General features: G+C 37.3%; 1 protein-coding gene and 1 long non-coding RNA gene across 3 annotated transcripts in view; one reads left to right on the top strand and one right to left on the bottom strand.

Annotated features, from left to right (window-relative positions):
- The window catches only part of LOC137755398 (uncharacterized), a 129062-nt gene extending 123384 nt beyond the window's left edge, over positions 1-5678 (bottom strand). For both annotated transcript variants that reach the window (XR_011072010.1, XR_011072011.1), the window contains exons 1-2: positions 5605-5678; positions 4234-4284 (exon numbers count right to left, since the gene is read on the bottom strand). This is a non-coding gene — a long non-coding RNA (uncharacterized lncRNA). The remainder of the gene's footprint in view (positions 1-4233; positions 4285-5604) is intronic.
- An 80-nt stretch (positions 5679-5758) lies between these two features.
- RNFT1 (ring finger protein, transmembrane 1) lies at positions 5759-17454 on the top strand. Its single transcript, XM_068530738.1, has 9 exons — positions 5759-5917; positions 7102-7559; positions 7752-7828; positions 8982-9082; positions 11300-11453; positions 12079-12237; positions 12904-12969; positions 15792-15893; positions 16551-17454. Exons 2-9 carry the CDS (start codon positions 7157-7159, stop codon positions 16683-16685), a joined length of 1197 nt encoding a protein of 398 aa, XP_068386839.1. The 5' UTR covers positions 5759-5917; positions 7102-7156; the 3' UTR covers positions 16686-17454.
- The last annotated feature ends 806 nt before the right edge of the window (positions 17455-18260 follow it).

Here is an 18260-nt window from a genome sequence, read left to right as displayed (position 1 = left end):
GAAGGAGCAACGTAAAAGCCCACCAGACCAAACAAATGAAGAGGAAATAGGCAGTCTACCTAAAAAAGAATTCAGAGTAATGATAGTAAAGATGATCCAAAATATTGGAAATAGAATGGAGAAAATACAGGAAACAATTAACAAGGACCTAGAAGAACTAAAGAGCAAACAAACGATGATGAACAACACAAAAAATGAAATTAAAAATACACTAGAAGAAATCAATGGGAGAATAACTAAGGCAGAAGAACAGATAAGTGACCTGGAAGATAAAATAGTGGAAATAACTGCCGCAGAGCAGAATAAAGAAAAAAGGATCTCATTCAGATTCAACGGAGAAATTAAAACCTTTACAGGCAAGCAAAAGTTAAGAGAATTCAGCACCACCAAACCAGCTTTACAACAAACGCAAAAGGAACTTCTCTAGGCAGAAAACACATGAGAAGGAAAAGACCTAGAATAACAAACCCAAAACAGTTAAGAGAACGGTAATAGGAACATACATATCGATAATTACCTTAAATGTAAATGGATTAAATGCTCCAACCAAAAGACAGAGACTGGCTGAATGGATACAAAAACAAGACCCATGTATATGCTGTCTACAAGAGACCCACTTCAGACCTAGGGACACATACAGACTGAAAGTGAGGGGCTGGAAAAAGATATTCCATGCAAACTGAAATCAAAAGAAAGCTGGAGTAGCAATACTCGTATCAGACAAAATAGACTTTAAAATGAAGACTATTACAAGAGACAAAGAAGGACACTACATAGTGATCAAGCGATCAATCCAACAAGAAGTTATAACAATCGTAAATATTTATGCACCCAACACAGGAGCACCTCAATACACAAGGCAAATGCTAACAGCCATAAAAGGAGAAATTGATAGTAACACAATAATAGTAGGGGACTTTAATACCCCGCTTTCACCAATGGACAGATCATCCAAAATGAAAATAAATAAGGAAACACAAGCTTTAAAAATACATTAGACCAGATAGACTTAATTGATATTTATAGGACATTCCATCCAAAAACAACAGAATACACCTTCTACTCAGGTGTTCATGGAACATTCTCCAGGATAGATCATATCTTGGGTCACAAAACAAGCACTGGTAAGTTTAAGAAGATTGAAATTGTACCAAGTATCTTTTCTGACCACACGTTATGAGATTAGAAATCAATTACAGGAAACAACTGTAAAAAATACAAACACATGGAGGCTAAACAATATGCTACTAAAAAACCAAGAGATCACTGAAGAAATCAAAGAGGAAATCAAAAAATACCTAGAAACAAATGACAATGAAAATACGACGACCCCAAACCTATGGGATGCAGCAAAAGCAGTTCTAAGAGGGAAGTTTATAGCAATACAATCCTACCTCAAGAAACAAGAAACATCTCAAATAAACAACCTAACCTTACACCTAAAGCAATTAGAGAAAGAAGAACAAAAAAACCCCAAAGTTAGCAGAAGGAAAGAAATCATAAAGATCAGATCAGAAATAAATGAAAAAGAAATCAAGGAAACAATATCAAAGATCAATAAAACTAAAAGCTGGTCCTTTGAGAAGATAACCAAAATTGATAAACCATTAGCCAGACTCATCAAGAAAAAAAGGGAGAAGACTCAAATCAACAGAACTAGAAATGAAAAGGGAGAAGAAATAACAGACACTGCAGAAATACAAAGGATCATGAGACATTACTACAAGCAACTATATTCCAATAAAATGGACAACCTGGAAGAAATGGACAAATTCGTAGAAAAGCACAACCTTCTGAGACTGAAAAGGAAGAAACAGAAAATATGAACAGACCAATCACAAGCAATGAAATTGAAACTGTGATAAAAAATCTTCCAACAAACAAAAGCCCAGGACCAGATAGCTTCAAAGGCAAATTCTGTCAAACATTTACAGAACAGCTAACACCTATCCTTCTCAAACTCTTCCAAAATATAGCAGAGGGAGGAACGTTCCCAAACTCATTCTACGAGGCCACCATCACCCTGATACCAAAACCAGACAAAGGTGTCACAAAGAAAGAAAACTACAGGCCAATCTCACTGATGAACATAGAGCAAAAATCCTCAACAAAATACTAGCAAACAGAATCCAACAGCACATTAAAAGGATCATACACCATGATCAAGTGGGGTGTATTCCAGGAATGCAAGGATTCCTCAATATATGCAAATCAATCAATGTGATACACCATATTAACAAACTGAAGAATAAAAACCATATGATCATCTCAATAGATGCAGAAAAAGCATTTGACAAAATTCAACACCCATTTATGATAAAAACTCTCCACAAAGTGGGCATAGAGGGAACCTACCTCAACATAATAAAGGCCATATATGACAAACCCACAGCCAACATCATTCTCAGTGGTGAAAAACTGACCATTTCCTCTAAGATCAGGAACAAGACAAGGTTGCCCACTCTCACCACTATTATTCAACATAGTTTTGCAACTTTTAGCCACAGCAAATCAGACAAGAATAAGAAATAAAAGGAATCCAAATCAGAAAAGAAGTAAAGCTCTCACTGTTTGCAGATGACATGATCCTATACATAGAGAATCCTAAAGATGCTACCAGAAAACTACTAGAGCTAATCAATGAATTTGGTAAAGTAGCAGGATACAAAACTAATGCACAGAAATCTCTTGCATTCCTATACATTAATGATGAAAAATATGAAAGAGAAATTAAGGAAACAATCCCATTTACCACTGCAACAAAAAGAATAAAATACCTAGCAGCAAACCTTCCTAAGGAGACAAAAGACCTGTATGCAGAAAACTATAAGACACTGATGAAAGAAATTAAAGATGATACCAACAGATGGAGAGATATACCATGTTCTTGGATTGGAAGAATCAACATTGTGAAAATGACTATACTACCCAAAGCAATCTACAGATTCATTGCAATCCATATCAAACTACCAATGGCATTTTTCACAAAAGTAGAACAAAAAATTTTACAGTTTGTATGGAAACACAAAAGACCTTGAATAGCCAAAGCAATCTTGAGAAAGAAAAATGGAGCTGGAGGAATCAGGCTCCCTGACTTCAGACTATACTACCAAGCTACAGTAATCAAGACAGTATGGTACTGGCACAAAAACAGAAATATAGATCAATGGAACAGGATAGAAAGCCCAGAGATAAACCCACGCACATATGGTCACCTTATCTTTGACAGCCTCTTCAATAAGTGGTACTGGGAAAACTGGACAGCTGCATGTAAAAGAATGAAATTAGAACACTTCCTAAAACCATATACAAAAATAAACTCAAAATGGATTAAAGACCTAAATGTAAAGCCAGACACTATAAAACACTTAAAGGAAAACAAAGGCAGAACACTCTATGACATAAATCACAGCAAGATCCTTTTTGACCTACCTCCCAGAGAAATGGAAATAAAAACAAAAATAAACAAACGGGACCTATTGAAACTTAAAAGCTTTTGCACAGCAAAGGAAACATAAACAAGACGAAAAGACAACCCTCAGAATAGGAGAAAATATTTGCAAACAAAGCAACTGACAAAGGATTGATCTCCAAATTATACAAGCGGCTCATGCAGCTCAGTATCAAAAAAACAAACAATCCAATCCAAAAATGGGCAGAAGACCTAAACAGACATTTCTCCAAAGGAGATATACAGAAGGCCAACAAACACATGAAAGGATTCCTGGGTCATAAAACTCAGTAAAATATTTAAGGTACATAAATGTACTAAATTTCCAAATGTACTAAAATAATCAATGTACTAAAACATATTGATGCCTCATTGTGGTGGTAGCTGGATTATGTGAGATTGAGTCTCTTTTTTCTGTTTCCTAAATTCTCATAAATTTTAAAGTTTAAAATAAAAATATCCACGTTGTAGTTGGAATGATACAATATATCAATATTATACAAATAAGTCTCCTTGAAAAACTCATTACAGCCCAGAGCTTGGCTTCAGCTTTTGCTACAGACCGAATTTTTGTGTCCCCCACAAAATCCATACGTTGAAATTCTACCCCCGATGTGATAGTATAAGCAGGTGGGGGTAGATGATTAAGGCATTAAGACAGAGCCCTCATGAAGGCGATTAGTGCCCTTATAAAAGTGTTTCCAAAGGGCTCCACCACTCTCCAACCATGTGAGGACACAGCCGGAGACAACATTGTCTATAAACCAGGAAGCAGAACTCACCAGACACCAAATCTGCTGACACCTTGATCTTGGACTTCCCAGGCTTCTGAACTGTGAGAAATAAATTTGTTGTTTATAAGCCATCCAGGCTATATCTTACTGCAGCCCGAACAGACTAAGACAGACTTACTGACCCAGAAGCCTAATTTCTCGGGAAGACTTACATTAGTGAAGCTCATGGAGACATAAACAAACAAACAAAAAAAGTAAATATCTTGCAATATCTCAATTAACAAGGGGAAGCTGATCTAATACCGGTTGGGGGGGACTGGGGGAGTGCCTTTCCAACCAAGGGAAATGGTTTGGTAATAAAATTAATATGATTTAAGTACAACCTCAAAGTGGTTAATTCAGGTTAAACAGTGGATTCAGTTGTACTCTGAAATAGGAGAAAATAAGGTGCAAATAATTTCATGATTAAGAAGCCTCAAAATTCACACACCAGAAAACTAGCGCAAAGTTGTGAATGGTTCTAAATCAGTGACCAGTAAAAAGACAAAGTATCACTTTTCCCACTAGATATTCAACTCATGACATGGGTGTATATGTATGAAAATTTATCCTCTCTAGTGAGGGAAGATTGCACACCTCGAGCGTGGCACGGATTTTTAATTTCAAGACCTAACCACCAAGAGTTACTTACTTCACGTCAATTTCTAGAAATTAAAGGTAAAAAACCTGAGGTTCAAAATAGAAAGGCTATTGGTGGTTGTGGGAATGGGGAAGACTCATGGAATATAATTAAGTATCATTTAGAATATATTTTGGATAGAGACCAAGAGGCAAGGTTCTTTGTTTCTTTCGTTTAAACTTTTTCTTAATAAATCTTTTATTTTAGAACAGTTTTCGGTTAACAATTATAGCGAACATAGTACAGAGTCCCCTATACCCCATACACGACAAGTTTTTTAAACTCTAACTTCTACTTCCAACCCCCCCCCCCCCACCTCCCAAACCTTCCCCCACTTCTCTCCGATTCTAATCTCCTCAGGTTTCGGCAGGGCCTGGTTCTCACAGTGCAACGTTAGGATTGTAACGAAAACCCAGTTGAGTTCAAACTTCACCACCCAGCCACAACTAGGTCAGCTGAGCTAGCCGACACCAGAACGCTCCCGTCCCGCCCAGCCCTCTCAGAGGCGCTCCGACCCCTCGCCAACGTGGCTCCTCAAACTCAGGCCCCGGGAGACGCGAGCCAAGCGGGACCAAAGCGCTGGGCAGCCTCCAGAAGCCAGGCGAGCCGGGGGCAGGACCAGGTGAGCACCTAACAGCACGCTCCTCCCTCGAGGGCAGGTTCCGGAGGCTAAAACATTTTTAACCTCAAAACTTCCAGACCTCTAACCGGCGTGGGGCGGGTTACACAAACCTACGCACATTCGCTTATTGTTTAACGCAGACGCCTGCTGCCGCTTCTCGGCCGCAGCCACCTCTTCACAGCCAACACCCCCAGACGGCCTCTGCCCCGCCCCATCGTCGCAGCCAGTCTCTCGGCGCGTCGCGCGGGGGCGGGGCGCGCGCGCGTGAGGACGTCCGGGAACGCGCGCGCCGCCGCCGCCGTCGCGGAGCTGGGCGAGAGTTGGCGGCGGTGGGTCTGACGGTGATGGCCTTGACTGAAGGCCTAGAGGCGGCATCTCCCGCTGTTTCTGCAGTCGCTGCCCGGGACTCGGTGCGCTCATCGTCATGAGAGGTCAGGCCTGGGGGAAGCGGGCGAAGGAGACGAGGGGCCGCGGCGAAATGGGCTCTGGGGAGAATAACTGAGGCACTCGAAAGTCGAACGTGGGAGGAAAAATCTGTCCTGGAGATTCCGGAAGAGCCCTTTGCGTTTACTTTTCTTTCCTTTTTCTCCCCTTTCTTGCTCGTACTTGGAGGAAAGCGGGAGGGTTCTATGTTTTTATTTGTGGAAAAAGACGCTGAAATTCTCCCGTCCAGCGTCGGTCTTCAGAGGTTGGAGGAAATAAATAGCAGCCGTGGCGTTGGAGCATCAGTGAAAGCCTCTAGTGAATGGCACTAAAAACCAAACCGCCCAACAGTAACTGAAAAAAAAAAAAAAAAAAATTTCCAAACCTGGGAATGAAATAGAATGACACGGAACATGCCCTGACGTTAACCCCAGCTTCCTCCTACAGAAACGGCAGAAAGGCTCTGCGTTTCGTCAGCTGGATCCTCGACGGCTACCCACACTCGTCATTTAGGGATCTTTCCGTGCCAGTGTTCTCTTTCCTGACGCCCCTGCCCTCCAAGGTGGCATTTTTAATGTGCAGACTACGTAATTATCCTTATTCAGAATAAAGAGTCACTTAGCAATTACATGGTGACTCCCCATGTCTTCCTATTTTAAAGGTATTTAGGTAACACCCTTGTGGGGGAACAGGAAAAGGTAATACTCTTGGTATTAATTATTGGAAACTTTTTTATTAGCTTTGGGAAAGCTGTTTCAGCATAAAACGAAATTTGTAGGTCACCTAAATGAAATGTTTATTATTAGTTCTCCATGATGATACTTAATGAGGAGTTAAGATTTGATGTTAAGTGTTCTAGTATGATTACTAGTACTCATATTATTAACATCTGCTGAGCACCCATACTTTGACTATTTTGCCAGTTCCTTCTGTCATTAGAGAACTGGAGGCATCTGAAGCTAAACTTTTTTGGTAGCAGATGTTTCCTAAAGGATAGTTTGCCTAGGGCAGCAGAGCCTTCGCATAAAGGGAGAAGATGGAGGAGTCTAGTAATAAGCAATAGATAACCTGGAAATAATTCATGTACTGTGACTATCAGCCTCTCCTTTAGTGAATAAATTATTCCTAGTGAGCAATATATTGCCTGTACTTAACTGTTCACTTAGAATATTTTCTGCGCTTTGATTTTTAGGAGACAGAGCCCTGAAGCAAAGAAATCTGGATCACAGAAAAAGTATTCAGGGGTCATGCAAGCCAACTGTAGCCCACTGCACAGCCCTTCAGGAGCTGCAGGCAGTGAGGATGCCTCAGCCTCCCAGTGTGTCCAGACAAGATTGACAGGAGAAGCTTCCCGTCTTTATTCTGGAGATGTTCATATTCAGATAAACTCCATGCCTAAAGAATGTGCTGAAAATCCAAGCTCCAGAAATATAAGGTCAGGTGTCCACAGCTGTACCCATGGATGTGTACATAGTCGCTTACGGAGTCACTCCCACAATGAAGCAAGGCAACCTGATGATACCGAGATGGAGTCGGGAGATCATGGTAGTAGCTCCTTCTCAGAATTCCGATATCTCTTCAAGTGGTTGCAGAAAAGTCTTCCATATATTTTGATTGTGGGTGTCAAACTTGTTATGCAGCATATAACAGGTAGGGTATAATAAAACATTGAGCTGTTTCATTACTATATGCAGCTAATTTTCTTTCTTTATTGGTAATCTACTTTAACCTATGTATTTGTTTCTTATTTTAGTTTTTAAAATTGTATATGCTTCCTTTAAATTCATGTCGTGTTAGCTCTTTTTTTTCCCTTTCAATTAACTGGACCTTATTTTCTAACAGGAATTTCTCTTGGAATTGGGCTGCTTACAACTTTTATATATGCAAACAGAAGCATTGTAAATCAGGTTTTTCTAAGAGTAAGTATAACCAGCAACTAAAAAATCATTAAATGTTTCTCCCTGTAGAATTATATACTCATTTTTGAGAGAAACAGGAATAAACATAAGATAGTTTATTTGATAAATTTAAGTAGACATAATGTACCATCCATGATACATTAAATGTTGTTATCTAAATGACCTGGAATAAATGATCTGTCCTAATACTGAATTGATTCACCTTATTTTCTTTGTATATTGGGTTCCTGATAAAGAAAAACTAGACAGAAGGATTAAAAGGTTTACAACACACTATTTGATCTGACTTGTCAAGTGCTATCATGTTTTTAGTTTGACCATACTAAGTAATAATAATCATCATTAAAAACTTCACTGTTGTACTATAAGATTTAAAATAGTTAAATAAAACGTACACTGAATAAATGGGTCTTGAACTATTTATTTAGGTTTCTCTTATTTAAAGAAAACTAAACCCAAGAAGTTTTTCCATAAGAAATTATAAAAGATTCCTATTCATGTAAATTATTGGGAAAACAGGATTAGTTTATAAAATTTCACCTTCAGGCAACTTTAAAGGGTTATATCTGTGTAAAGGTTCATACATTTTGACCTGAAAATTCGTAGTTAGAACCTATCAAACCATAAAAGTTTAATTCAGGGTTTAAAACTAGTAAAAATTTTTAATTAAACTAGTAATTAAAACAATTATAAAACTGAGATTAAAAACATTATTTTATTAAATTCTTATTGAATTGAGAATTTTTAAAATTATATTTATAAACCCTGGTAACATAAATGCAGTTTTTAAAAGTCTGTTTTGTTGGGAAGGCAAAAATAGGAAGCTGCAGAAGTAAAGTTTTTATTTATGTAGGTCCTTTATGTCAGTTTGTAGAAGATTTGGCTTTGAAACATAGGTAATGTTGTTACACAATGAGGAAACTTGTATTTTAAAAATCTGTTTAAGTATGTGTTTTGTTTTCTTCACTAAAGGTATATAAAATAGAATGTGATGATGTACAATTTAACAAATATTCTATATTTTTATTAAGATAAATTAATCTATTAAAATGTTCTAAGTTAATAAATTAGTCATTAAAGTAAAATAGTTTAATGATATTTAAAATTCTGGCATAATTCAAAGTAACAAATTATAAAATTGTTTATTTTTCAGGAAAGGTGCTCAAAGATTCAGTGTGCTTGGTTACTGGTATTCTTAGCAGGATCTTCTGTTCTTTTATATTACACCTTTCATTCTCAGTCACTTTATTACAGGTAATTAGAGGTCCAAGTGCACAATCACATTTTTATGTAATCGTATACTCCATAGCACTTTGCATGTATCTTACTTGCACATACTTAGAGTTCAATTTTTACCTGTCTCCTTCCAAGATTGAGAGCTTAAAGTGACTTACTCACATTTTTATACCCAGTGCCTTGCCTCATAGCAAGTGCTTAATAAATACTTAATTTTTGATACATAAATTTTTACTTATATAATCAGTAGTTACTAAATACCATTAGGTTGTTGTTGGTGATCTTTTTTGGTTTTTTATTTTTGATAAATAAAAACTGTATATATTTAAAATATGCAACATGTTTTGATCTATGTATACATTGTGAAATGATTACCACATCAAGCTAATTAATATATCCATCACCTCCCTTAGTTACCTTCTTGTGTGTATGTGTGATAAGAACACTTGATCTTTGTCTCTAGAAGGAGAAGACTTGCTAAAGGACAGTAGTTGATAAGTTTCCATGTCAGATGGAAGTGTTCCGAATTTTCAGCTTTAATCAGATAATTAGAAGTCCTGGTTTCAGTGGAGTTGGAGAGATGTGGACAAATGTGGGATATAGTTTGTAGGTGTAGCCAGTACCACTCGGTTTGGATTCGGTGAGTAGGTAAGGGGGAAGAATCAAGGATGATACTGGGTTTTTTTAGTCTAAGCAACTGGCTGGATGGTGGTGCCATTTACTGGGCTGGGAAAGACTGGGGAAGGAACTGGTTGTGAGGGAAAATCAGTAATTTTGTTTCGAACATGTTAAGTTTGAGAGGCCATGTAGAACTGTTAAAGTGATTACAGATATTTGTCATGAGCTCAGAGTAGAGGTCAGTGCTGTAAATTTTGGTGTTATCAGCATATGGTTGATATTTAAAAACCAAGGAACTTGACAAGACTAACCAGGGAAAGAAAGTATAGACAGAGGAGAGGGCCCAGGACTGGACATGCCCACAATTAGCCAGAGGAGGAGCAGCAAAGGAGACTTAAGAAGGAACCATCAGGGACTTCCCTGGTGGCGCAGTGGTTAAGAATCCACCTGCCAACGCAGGGGACATGGGTTCGAGCCCTCGTCCGGGAAGATCCCACATGCGGAGCAACTAAGCCCGTGCGCCACAACTACTGAGCCTGTGCTCTAGAGCCCGCGAGCCACAACTGTTGAGCCCGTGTGCCACAACTACTGAAGCCCATGCACTGAGAGCCCGTGCTCCACAACAAGAGAAGCCACCACAATGAGAAGCCCGCGCACCGCAACAAAGAGTAACCCCCACTCACCGCAACTAGAGAAAGCCCGCACGCAGCAACGAAGACCGAACGCAGCCAAAAATAATAAATGAATAAATAAATTAAAAAAAAAAAGGAACCATCAGTCACATATGAGAACAACTAGAAGAGAGTGGTGTCAGAAGTCTAGGAAGAAAATATTTCAAGGAGAGAAGAGGGGGAAAAAGTGACCTTCGAATTTAGCAAGAGGGAGGGAGTTGGTGATCTTGACAAAAACAGTTCAGTGGAAAGGAGGGGTTAGACTCCTGACTGGAGTTGGTTGAAGACAGATTGGCAGATACCGAGTATTTGTGAGTTTTTTGGATTATAGGCTAGAAAGATATCAATCATGACAAGTTAGGAAGACTCGTTCTTTACGGAGGGAAGATTTGAAATTCAAACATTTAAGAAGTTTTTTTTTATAAATTTATTTTTGGCTGCATTGGGTCTTCATTGCTGCGTGTAAGCTTTCTCTAGTTGTGGTGAGCGGGGCCTGCTCTTCCCTTGCGGTGCGTGGGCTTCTCATCGCAGTGGCTTCTCTTGTTGCAGAGCATGGGCTCTAGGCATGTGGGCTTCCATAGTTGTGGCACGCGGGCTCAGTAGTTGTGGCTCGCGGGCTCTAGAGCACAGGCTCAGTAGTTGTGGTTCACAGGCTTCACTGCTCTGCGGCATGTGGGACCTTCCCAGACCAGGGCTTGAACCCATGTCCCCTGCGTTGGCAGGCAGATTCTTAACCACTGCGCCACCAGGGAAGTCCCTAAAAAGTCTCTTTAAAATAAGCAAAATGATCTTCCATTCTGTTTACATGAACTCTAGCATCTTGCCAAACTCTTATTTTTTACACATCAAATTAAAGTAAAATATTTGGTAGCAAATTTAGAACCCCCATTGACACTTTTATCTTTTTATGTTGCTCTGGTAAGTTTTGATGTTTTTCTCTTGGTAGCTTAATTTTTTTAAATCCTACTTTGGACTATTCGAGCTTCTGGGACGTATTTTGGATTGTTGGAATTACAGACTTCATTCTGAAATTCCTCTTCATGGGCTTAAAATGCCTTATTTTATTGGTGCCTTCTTTCATCATGCCTTTTAAATCCAAGGTAAGAAAGTAATATGTTTTATTGGAAAGATGTTAGCAGACCATATTAATGCTATTTAGTCTTTGCTTAAATGATTCCTTCTATAATTTTTCAGTTTGCTCAGTAACCTAATTTTAATTATCTATATTATCTCAGACTGGCAGCTATTTGGTCAAAGACTTGAACCTAAATATTAATCTATTCCAATAAAATCAATTATATTTGCTTTGGAATAATCTAAAAATGAGTCCCCACATCATATATGGGAAAATATACATTTATACTTCTGTTTTCCTCCAGGGCATTATTAATTGATAATTGATAACTGACTTAGGCAGTTATTCAGTGTTTTTTCATATTCAATGAAAACTTCAAATTTTTATAATCAGCAAAATGTTTTATTATACATAAAACATTTTCACTGTCACTCTTTAGAAATTCTTTGAAAACAGACCAGTGACTGTAATATCTAAAGAACCAAGTTGAGGTTGTCGACAAGTCATAACCATTACCATTATGAAGATTAATTTTATAGTTGTTATTGTGCCATATACCCATGATGTTCTCAGCCCAATATGAAGTATTTGCACTGTGCATGTGAGTACCTTGAGTGGCTCTATTTGTTTTCTTTTTTCTTCCTTTTTAGGGTTATTGGTATATGGTTTTAGAAGAATTATGTCAGTTTTACCTAACTTTTGTCCCCGTACCAGTTTGGTTTCGTTACCTTATAAGCTATGGGGAGTTTGGTAATGTAACTAGATGGAGTCTTGGGATATTGCTGGCTTTACTCTACCTCATACTAAAAGTAGGTAACATAATAAATCTTATCATTTATAATGATTCATATAATACTGTTTACATATTTTACGTATGACTGCTTTTCTCTTTATATATTTTATAGTTTATCTTCGTATCACTAGTTTGAAGTAATGGCAGATTCTGTATCTACTTAGAAATGGAGAAATGGAAATAGGTATCTTAATCCAGTGGTTCTCAGATTTTACTGGGGGAGTGGACCGCTAAGCATGGATTACCTAAGGTGGAGGGGAACAACAGAACGTACCCATCCCCTACAGTAGCATCTGTCATACACATAATTCTCAAACTAGTGGAGTATCTTGTCCTGTTCCCTCTATGACTGTTCCCCTCAATCACTTTATGAAACGTTAAATAGGTTAAGGACATGTGAACGAGATAAAATTGCCTTGCCTTTGATTTAGTTAAGTTTATATTTATCTTGACCAAATTGTAATTCTGGGCATTCAGATGTACTTCATTTTGGTTAAGAGTTGGCTGAAATTGATAAATTGAGTAAAATATTCCATAATTGGACTTTAAATATATTTAGAATGAAATGATTAGTTGTGATATGCAATGAGCATAAAATTAATATCAGTATTTGATATTAGCTTTGATCTCTTGAGTTTAGCAGATAAGGCTCTTTGAATAAATGAATGATTTTCTCTTTCAGCTTCTGGACTTTTTTGGACATCTGAGAACTTTCAGACGGGTTTTGCGAATATTTTTTACACGACCAGTATGTATTTTTTAATCAGAAAAAACACTTTTTATCTTTCTTTTTTCATTATAAAAATGTTTTAGTTCAGCAATTTTACAAATGCAGATTTCATAATTACATGGCTTTTTAGAAAAATTTCTTGTACTTTGGCACTTGGGGCTGTGATGATATAGAGGTTTTGTTTCTGTGATAAGTTTCTTAACTTGCACATTGACAACCACCTGATAGTTGATGAAGTACTTATATATTTGAGTTTGCCTCTTGCACTTACAAATCACTTGACGTTCTTAAGGGTTTATAAACATTCCCTTAAAAATCTTGAAGTTTCTCTTCCTTTTTTTAATCCACAAATAGTAGCTTTGTGTATTTTCATTAACTCCTATTCAGCTTCTGTGAAAGTGCTTATACTATAATTTATTGTGTATATGAAGAAAGCTTATTACCAAAAATCATGTCCCTTGAAATTTTCTTACTGGAAAAATTTCCCCAATACTCAGTTCTGTATGCACAAATAAGTTCATGACAATAACAGTAAATTTAACAATAACAAAACAATTTTAACAGTAAATTGAGACTCCAATGTCAATTATAACTTTATTATGTGATCCTACTGATGTAACAAACCGCAGAAAAAGGGTGTCATAGCACAAATGATAAATAGCTCATTTGGTATTTAGTAGCCTCAGAAGTTCTCAGTATATAAGTGTGATAACTGGATTTCAGAGTTTGATTCTCAGTTTTGCAGTCCATTAGGTACTTAACAATTATGTGGTCAGGACTCAGGGGAATCTGACGTACAAGAATGCCAATCTAATATGTTTAAAAAAAAAAAACAGGATTATACCGACAAAGTGGAGTAAACTAACTGGCCAGGGCACCCTTTCCTGAAGACAGTAATGTATTAAGTTTTGCTGCATCCTATTCAGACTTCTTTCTTTAGGTAAGATACAATAAAATTGAGACTTCAGCTTCTGAGTTTATTCAGTTGATTATGTATCGGCCACTTTGCTGTAGCAATTAATCTAGTAAGGCTTGAGATGAAATTTTTTTTTTTATAGTCAATTTTGTTTTTGTTTTTTTAATTTTATTTATTTATTTACTTATTTTTGGCTGTGTTGGGTCTTCGTTTCTGTGTGAGGGCTTTCTCTAGTTGCGGCAAGTGGGGGCTACTCTTCATTGCGGTGCACGGGCCTCTCACTATTGCGGCCTCTCGTTGCGGAGCACAGGCTCCAGACGCGCAGGCTCAGTAATTGTGGCTCACAGGCCTAGTTGCTCCGCGGCACGTGGGATCTTCCCAAACCAGGGCTTGAACCCGTGTCCCCTGCACTGGCAGGCAGATTCTCAACCACTGTGCCACCAGGGAAGCCCCAGACTTCTTTCTTTAGATAAGATACAATAAAATTGAGACTTCAGCTTTTGAGTTTATTCAGTTGATTATGTATTGGCCACTTTGCTGTAGTAATTAATCTAGTAAGGCTTGAGCTGAAATACTTTTGATATTCTTTCTCTGTGAAGCATAAAGAGACTATCACAGTCCACTCTGTTTTATTCCTGGGATTCTCATGTTCCTTAATGTTGCCCTGAAAATGGCAATCATCATCAGGATGTCTTCACCTGAAGGGAGTCTGCAAAGTGCCAGACAAGAGTGCTATTTTAAAAGCTTGTCAGCATACATATCTGCAGTGTACTCTGCTAAAATGACATTTATTGAAGGGAAATTGTCACCAAGATCATCCATCAGTATCTCAATTTGTTTCTGCAATCTTTAACATGACCAATCTCAAAAAGTCTTAATTTTCAATGTTTTTATCCTTTGAGTCATAGTTTGATTTTGTTAACCCTCGATAACAAGAAGTTTAGGTCACAGCTTCAGGTTGCTGAGTCAAGTCATGCTTTTGCTCTCGTTACCATGACTGAAACTTGGGTGTTCTTTCTTTTCCTCAGCCACCTTTTCCACATTATTTCTACAGAAAGCTGATCTCATTTGTAACATTTTGTCACATCTAGTTAATGACTAAATTCTACTGAATTTGGTAGGGAAGTTATTAAGATCTTAAAGAGATCAGAAACTTTTTTTAGGACTTAAGGAAATGCAAAGCTTTGTGTTATTATTCAGTTTGACAGTATAACTCTACCCAAGTGACATTTTGCAATTACAGTTCTTCTGTAAAATTTTACCATTCTTTCTTAGTACTAAATGCTCTGACTTTTGTGATAAGTAAGGATGATAATTAAAATTATTTTTAGATTTAGTGGCAGGACACCGTTCAGTGGTCCCCAAACCTTCTTCACATTGAACTCATGTTGAGAGCTTTCAAGAATTAGATTCCTGAGTTACATCCTGGTATGTCTGGACCTACTGAATCAATCTCCAGTGTGGAGCACAGAAACCTATTTCTAAAGTAGTCTCTACATGAGTTACATTCAGCCAGCCAAGCTCTGGATTGACTTTTTTGAACCAGTGTCATAGGGAGTAAGTGGGCTCAACTTGGCAGTACTGGGTCACATAGTACATGAATATAGATTGCATAACGCTGTGTTATATTTCAGATCGCTTAGTCTCTTAAGCCATTTGAATTTGAAGCACTGTCATTATTTGGGAATCCAGTGAATCTAACAATCTTCCAATATCCTATTATGTATTACATAGTGAGTTAACCTTGATGCGATCCATCCAGGCATCGTTCTGCATACATAGTTCAGCTCTGAAATGTTTATATCCTTTGGGAGAGTTTTCAAATGCCTAGTTCCTTGGAGATTTGAGAAATACAGTACCATCTATGTATTTTAAGAACAGAAAAGAAAGAAATTTGTGGGAACATAACTTCTTATCTTTATAGAGTTACGGAGTGGCTGCCAGCAAGAGACAGTGTTCAGACGTGGATGATATTTGTTCAATATGTCAAGCTGAATTTCAAAAGCCAATTCTTCTCATCTGTCAGGTAACTGTATTTTTAAGCAACCTGAATACAGCACTTCTCTGTGACCTGCAAAAGTCACATTTATGTTAACTTATAGGGAAATATACACTATTCAGCAGAAAGTAGCATTCAGGGCACATACTACTAATTTCTTACTTGTGATTAGGGGTTTGGTAGGTTAGCTAAATCTTGTCCCTTAGTTCTAATGATTTTTATGTAGAGGAGTGTATAAAGGGGAAAATAAAATTCAAATGGCAGACTGGATACCAAAGTGACTGGAAAACAGACTATTTTTAATAATTGAATACTAGTCTTTTAGAATAATACCAGCATTTGTTACTGGATTGTATAAGGCCCTTTCCTGTACTTTATTCCAGTAACCCTCGAAGACTTTATTAAGCTGTTAGTCATTATACTTGATCTTAAAGTTATCACCTGAGGATAGCTTGTATTTTATTAAAAGTGGTTAAATGGATAGTACAAGTCAGAATAATACTTGTGCCTCTACCACGAACACCGCTGTGTTCTTGAATGTTACACTTTGTTCTCACTTGTAAAATAAAGGGATCAGTGTTCTCCAAATTCCCTTTCAGCTCTAGAGTATGATTCTCTGCAATGTGATGGATTTAAAATTGAAATGTTATCAACTATAAAATCTAGTTCTTAATTCCCTTACAGCATATATTTTGTGAAGAGTGCATTACCTTATGGTTTAACAGAGAGAAAACATGTCCGCTGTGCAGAACTGTGATTTCAGACCATATAAACAAATGGCAAGACGGAGCCACTTCATCACACCTTCAAATATATTAAGTTCTAAACTTAACATTAAGGCCACAAACCACTAATTTTATTTGGTTACAGTGACTATTGGTAAAGACTTTAGAATGGATTTTCAGGGTTGGAAGTTAAGGAAGAAGATGTTTCCAAATGGTTTTAGAATATTATAATAAGACAAGTGTGTAGTCCAGCTTATCAAACGATTAAATGAAAGAACCCTATATTTAAAAATATATATAAGTAATGTTCAACATAATGCATATGCAACATTTATTCTATCCTAATTATTTGACAGATGATTGCAGCGTTAAATTGTAAATGTGTTTTCTTGTTAATGTTACCAAAATGACAGTCGGATAACTAGAACTAGTGGTTTTAGAGGAATTCAGGTATTCTTTCCTGACACTGTTTTCGGAATAAAGAATATTTTTCGTAATATTTTAAGATACACATTACCTGAAAGTAGAATTTTCTTTAACATTGACTTTTATAATTCCCATTCTAAAAATTCTGAAATTTTTCATAAAATTTGTATTTTTAAATGAAAGCTCTAAATGCTATATTTTACCTGTACAATCAGATTTTTCTAAGGAAGATTAATTTACTGAGGATGAAATATTTTAATATTGTATTATTCTCTGTAGTGTGATTAGCAGTCATTGGGAACAGATGATTTAAATTCCTTTTCTTTGTGGACTTCATACATACAATCCTGCCATCAGCTTTAATGTTCATGATCTTGCTTTTTGGAAAGTGCCATGGACTTTCTTGAATTATTAAAATAATTCACATGGATTACAAACAGCTGGCTTCACTGATGATTTGAATAGAGTGACAAACAAGACCAACTCAAACACTTAGAAAAGAATTCCTTGGGACTTCCTTGGCGGTCCAGTGGTTAAGACTCCGCATTTCCAATGCAGGGGGCGTGGGTTTGAGCCCTGGTCGGGGAACTAGGCTCCCACATGGTGCGTGGCCAAAAAAAAAAAAAGAAAAAAAAAAAAAGGATTTCCCCGTATAACTAGTCTTCTCCAGAGAGTTTTGGAATCTCATGCTTGAATCACCATTACTTGGGAGATTAAAGCTTGCACTCAGGCCAACAAAAGCTTTGGAGTGTGGTTTGTTTGCCTACAGGTATTTGTGCAGGGTGGTGGAAAGAGAATGAGGCACTTTCTCTCTCACTATGAAACCTCTAAGGGAGGATGGATCTATAACAGAAATCCAAAGGACTGGTTATTATCTACATTTAGATGCAAGGCCTCTGCCCATTTTCTCTTTTACCATCTATCAGTTTGCACACAAGAAAAAGATAGTGGTGGGAAGTAGAAGTTACGAGGTAGAGGTAGAAAACAAATTTGCAGTGCTGATAAGACAAAGATTAAACCAACCTGGATTAATAAGGATAGTGACCAACCAGATACAGGTTAAACCACTTTTCATGCCTTATGGCCACCCAAACTGACAAAAGAACATTAACCTGTAACTTTTCTCCCCCAAGTAAATATTGCTAGATTATAAGTGCAACTGTTTCTGTTCATTCAGGATGAAATACTTAACTATGTTACCTACTTTGAGAACCACTGCAAATACTTAAAAACAGGCTTACTT

This window comes from Eschrichtius robustus, chromosome 20, assembly GCF_028021215.1.
Source record: "Eschrichtius robustus isolate mEscRob2 chromosome 20, mEscRob2.pri, whole genome shotgun sequence".
Taxonomy (NCBI): Eukaryota; Metazoa; Chordata; class Mammalia; order Artiodactyla; family Eschrichtiidae; genus Eschrichtius; species Eschrichtius robustus.
Note: the sequence above shows the minus strand (reverse complement) of the source record. Positions and strands in the feature narration are given on the sequence as shown.

What these genes read in the sequence shown, in the direction of transcription:
- RNFT1 (XM_068530738.1), top strand. Translation starts at nt 7,157, where the DNA reads ATGCAAGCCAACTGTAGCCCACTGCACAGCCCTTCAGGAGCTGCAGGC. An exon ending in TAAATCAGGTTTTTCTAAGA is followed by an intron (nt 7,829 to 8,981) that starts GTAAGTATAACC and finishes TTTATTTTTCAG; the next exon opens with GAAAGGTGCTCAAAGATTCA. An exon ending in GAATATTTTTTACACGACCA is followed by an intron (nt 12,970 to 15,791) that starts GTATGTATTTTT and finishes TTATCTTTATAG; the next exon opens with AGTTACGGAGTGGCTGCCAG.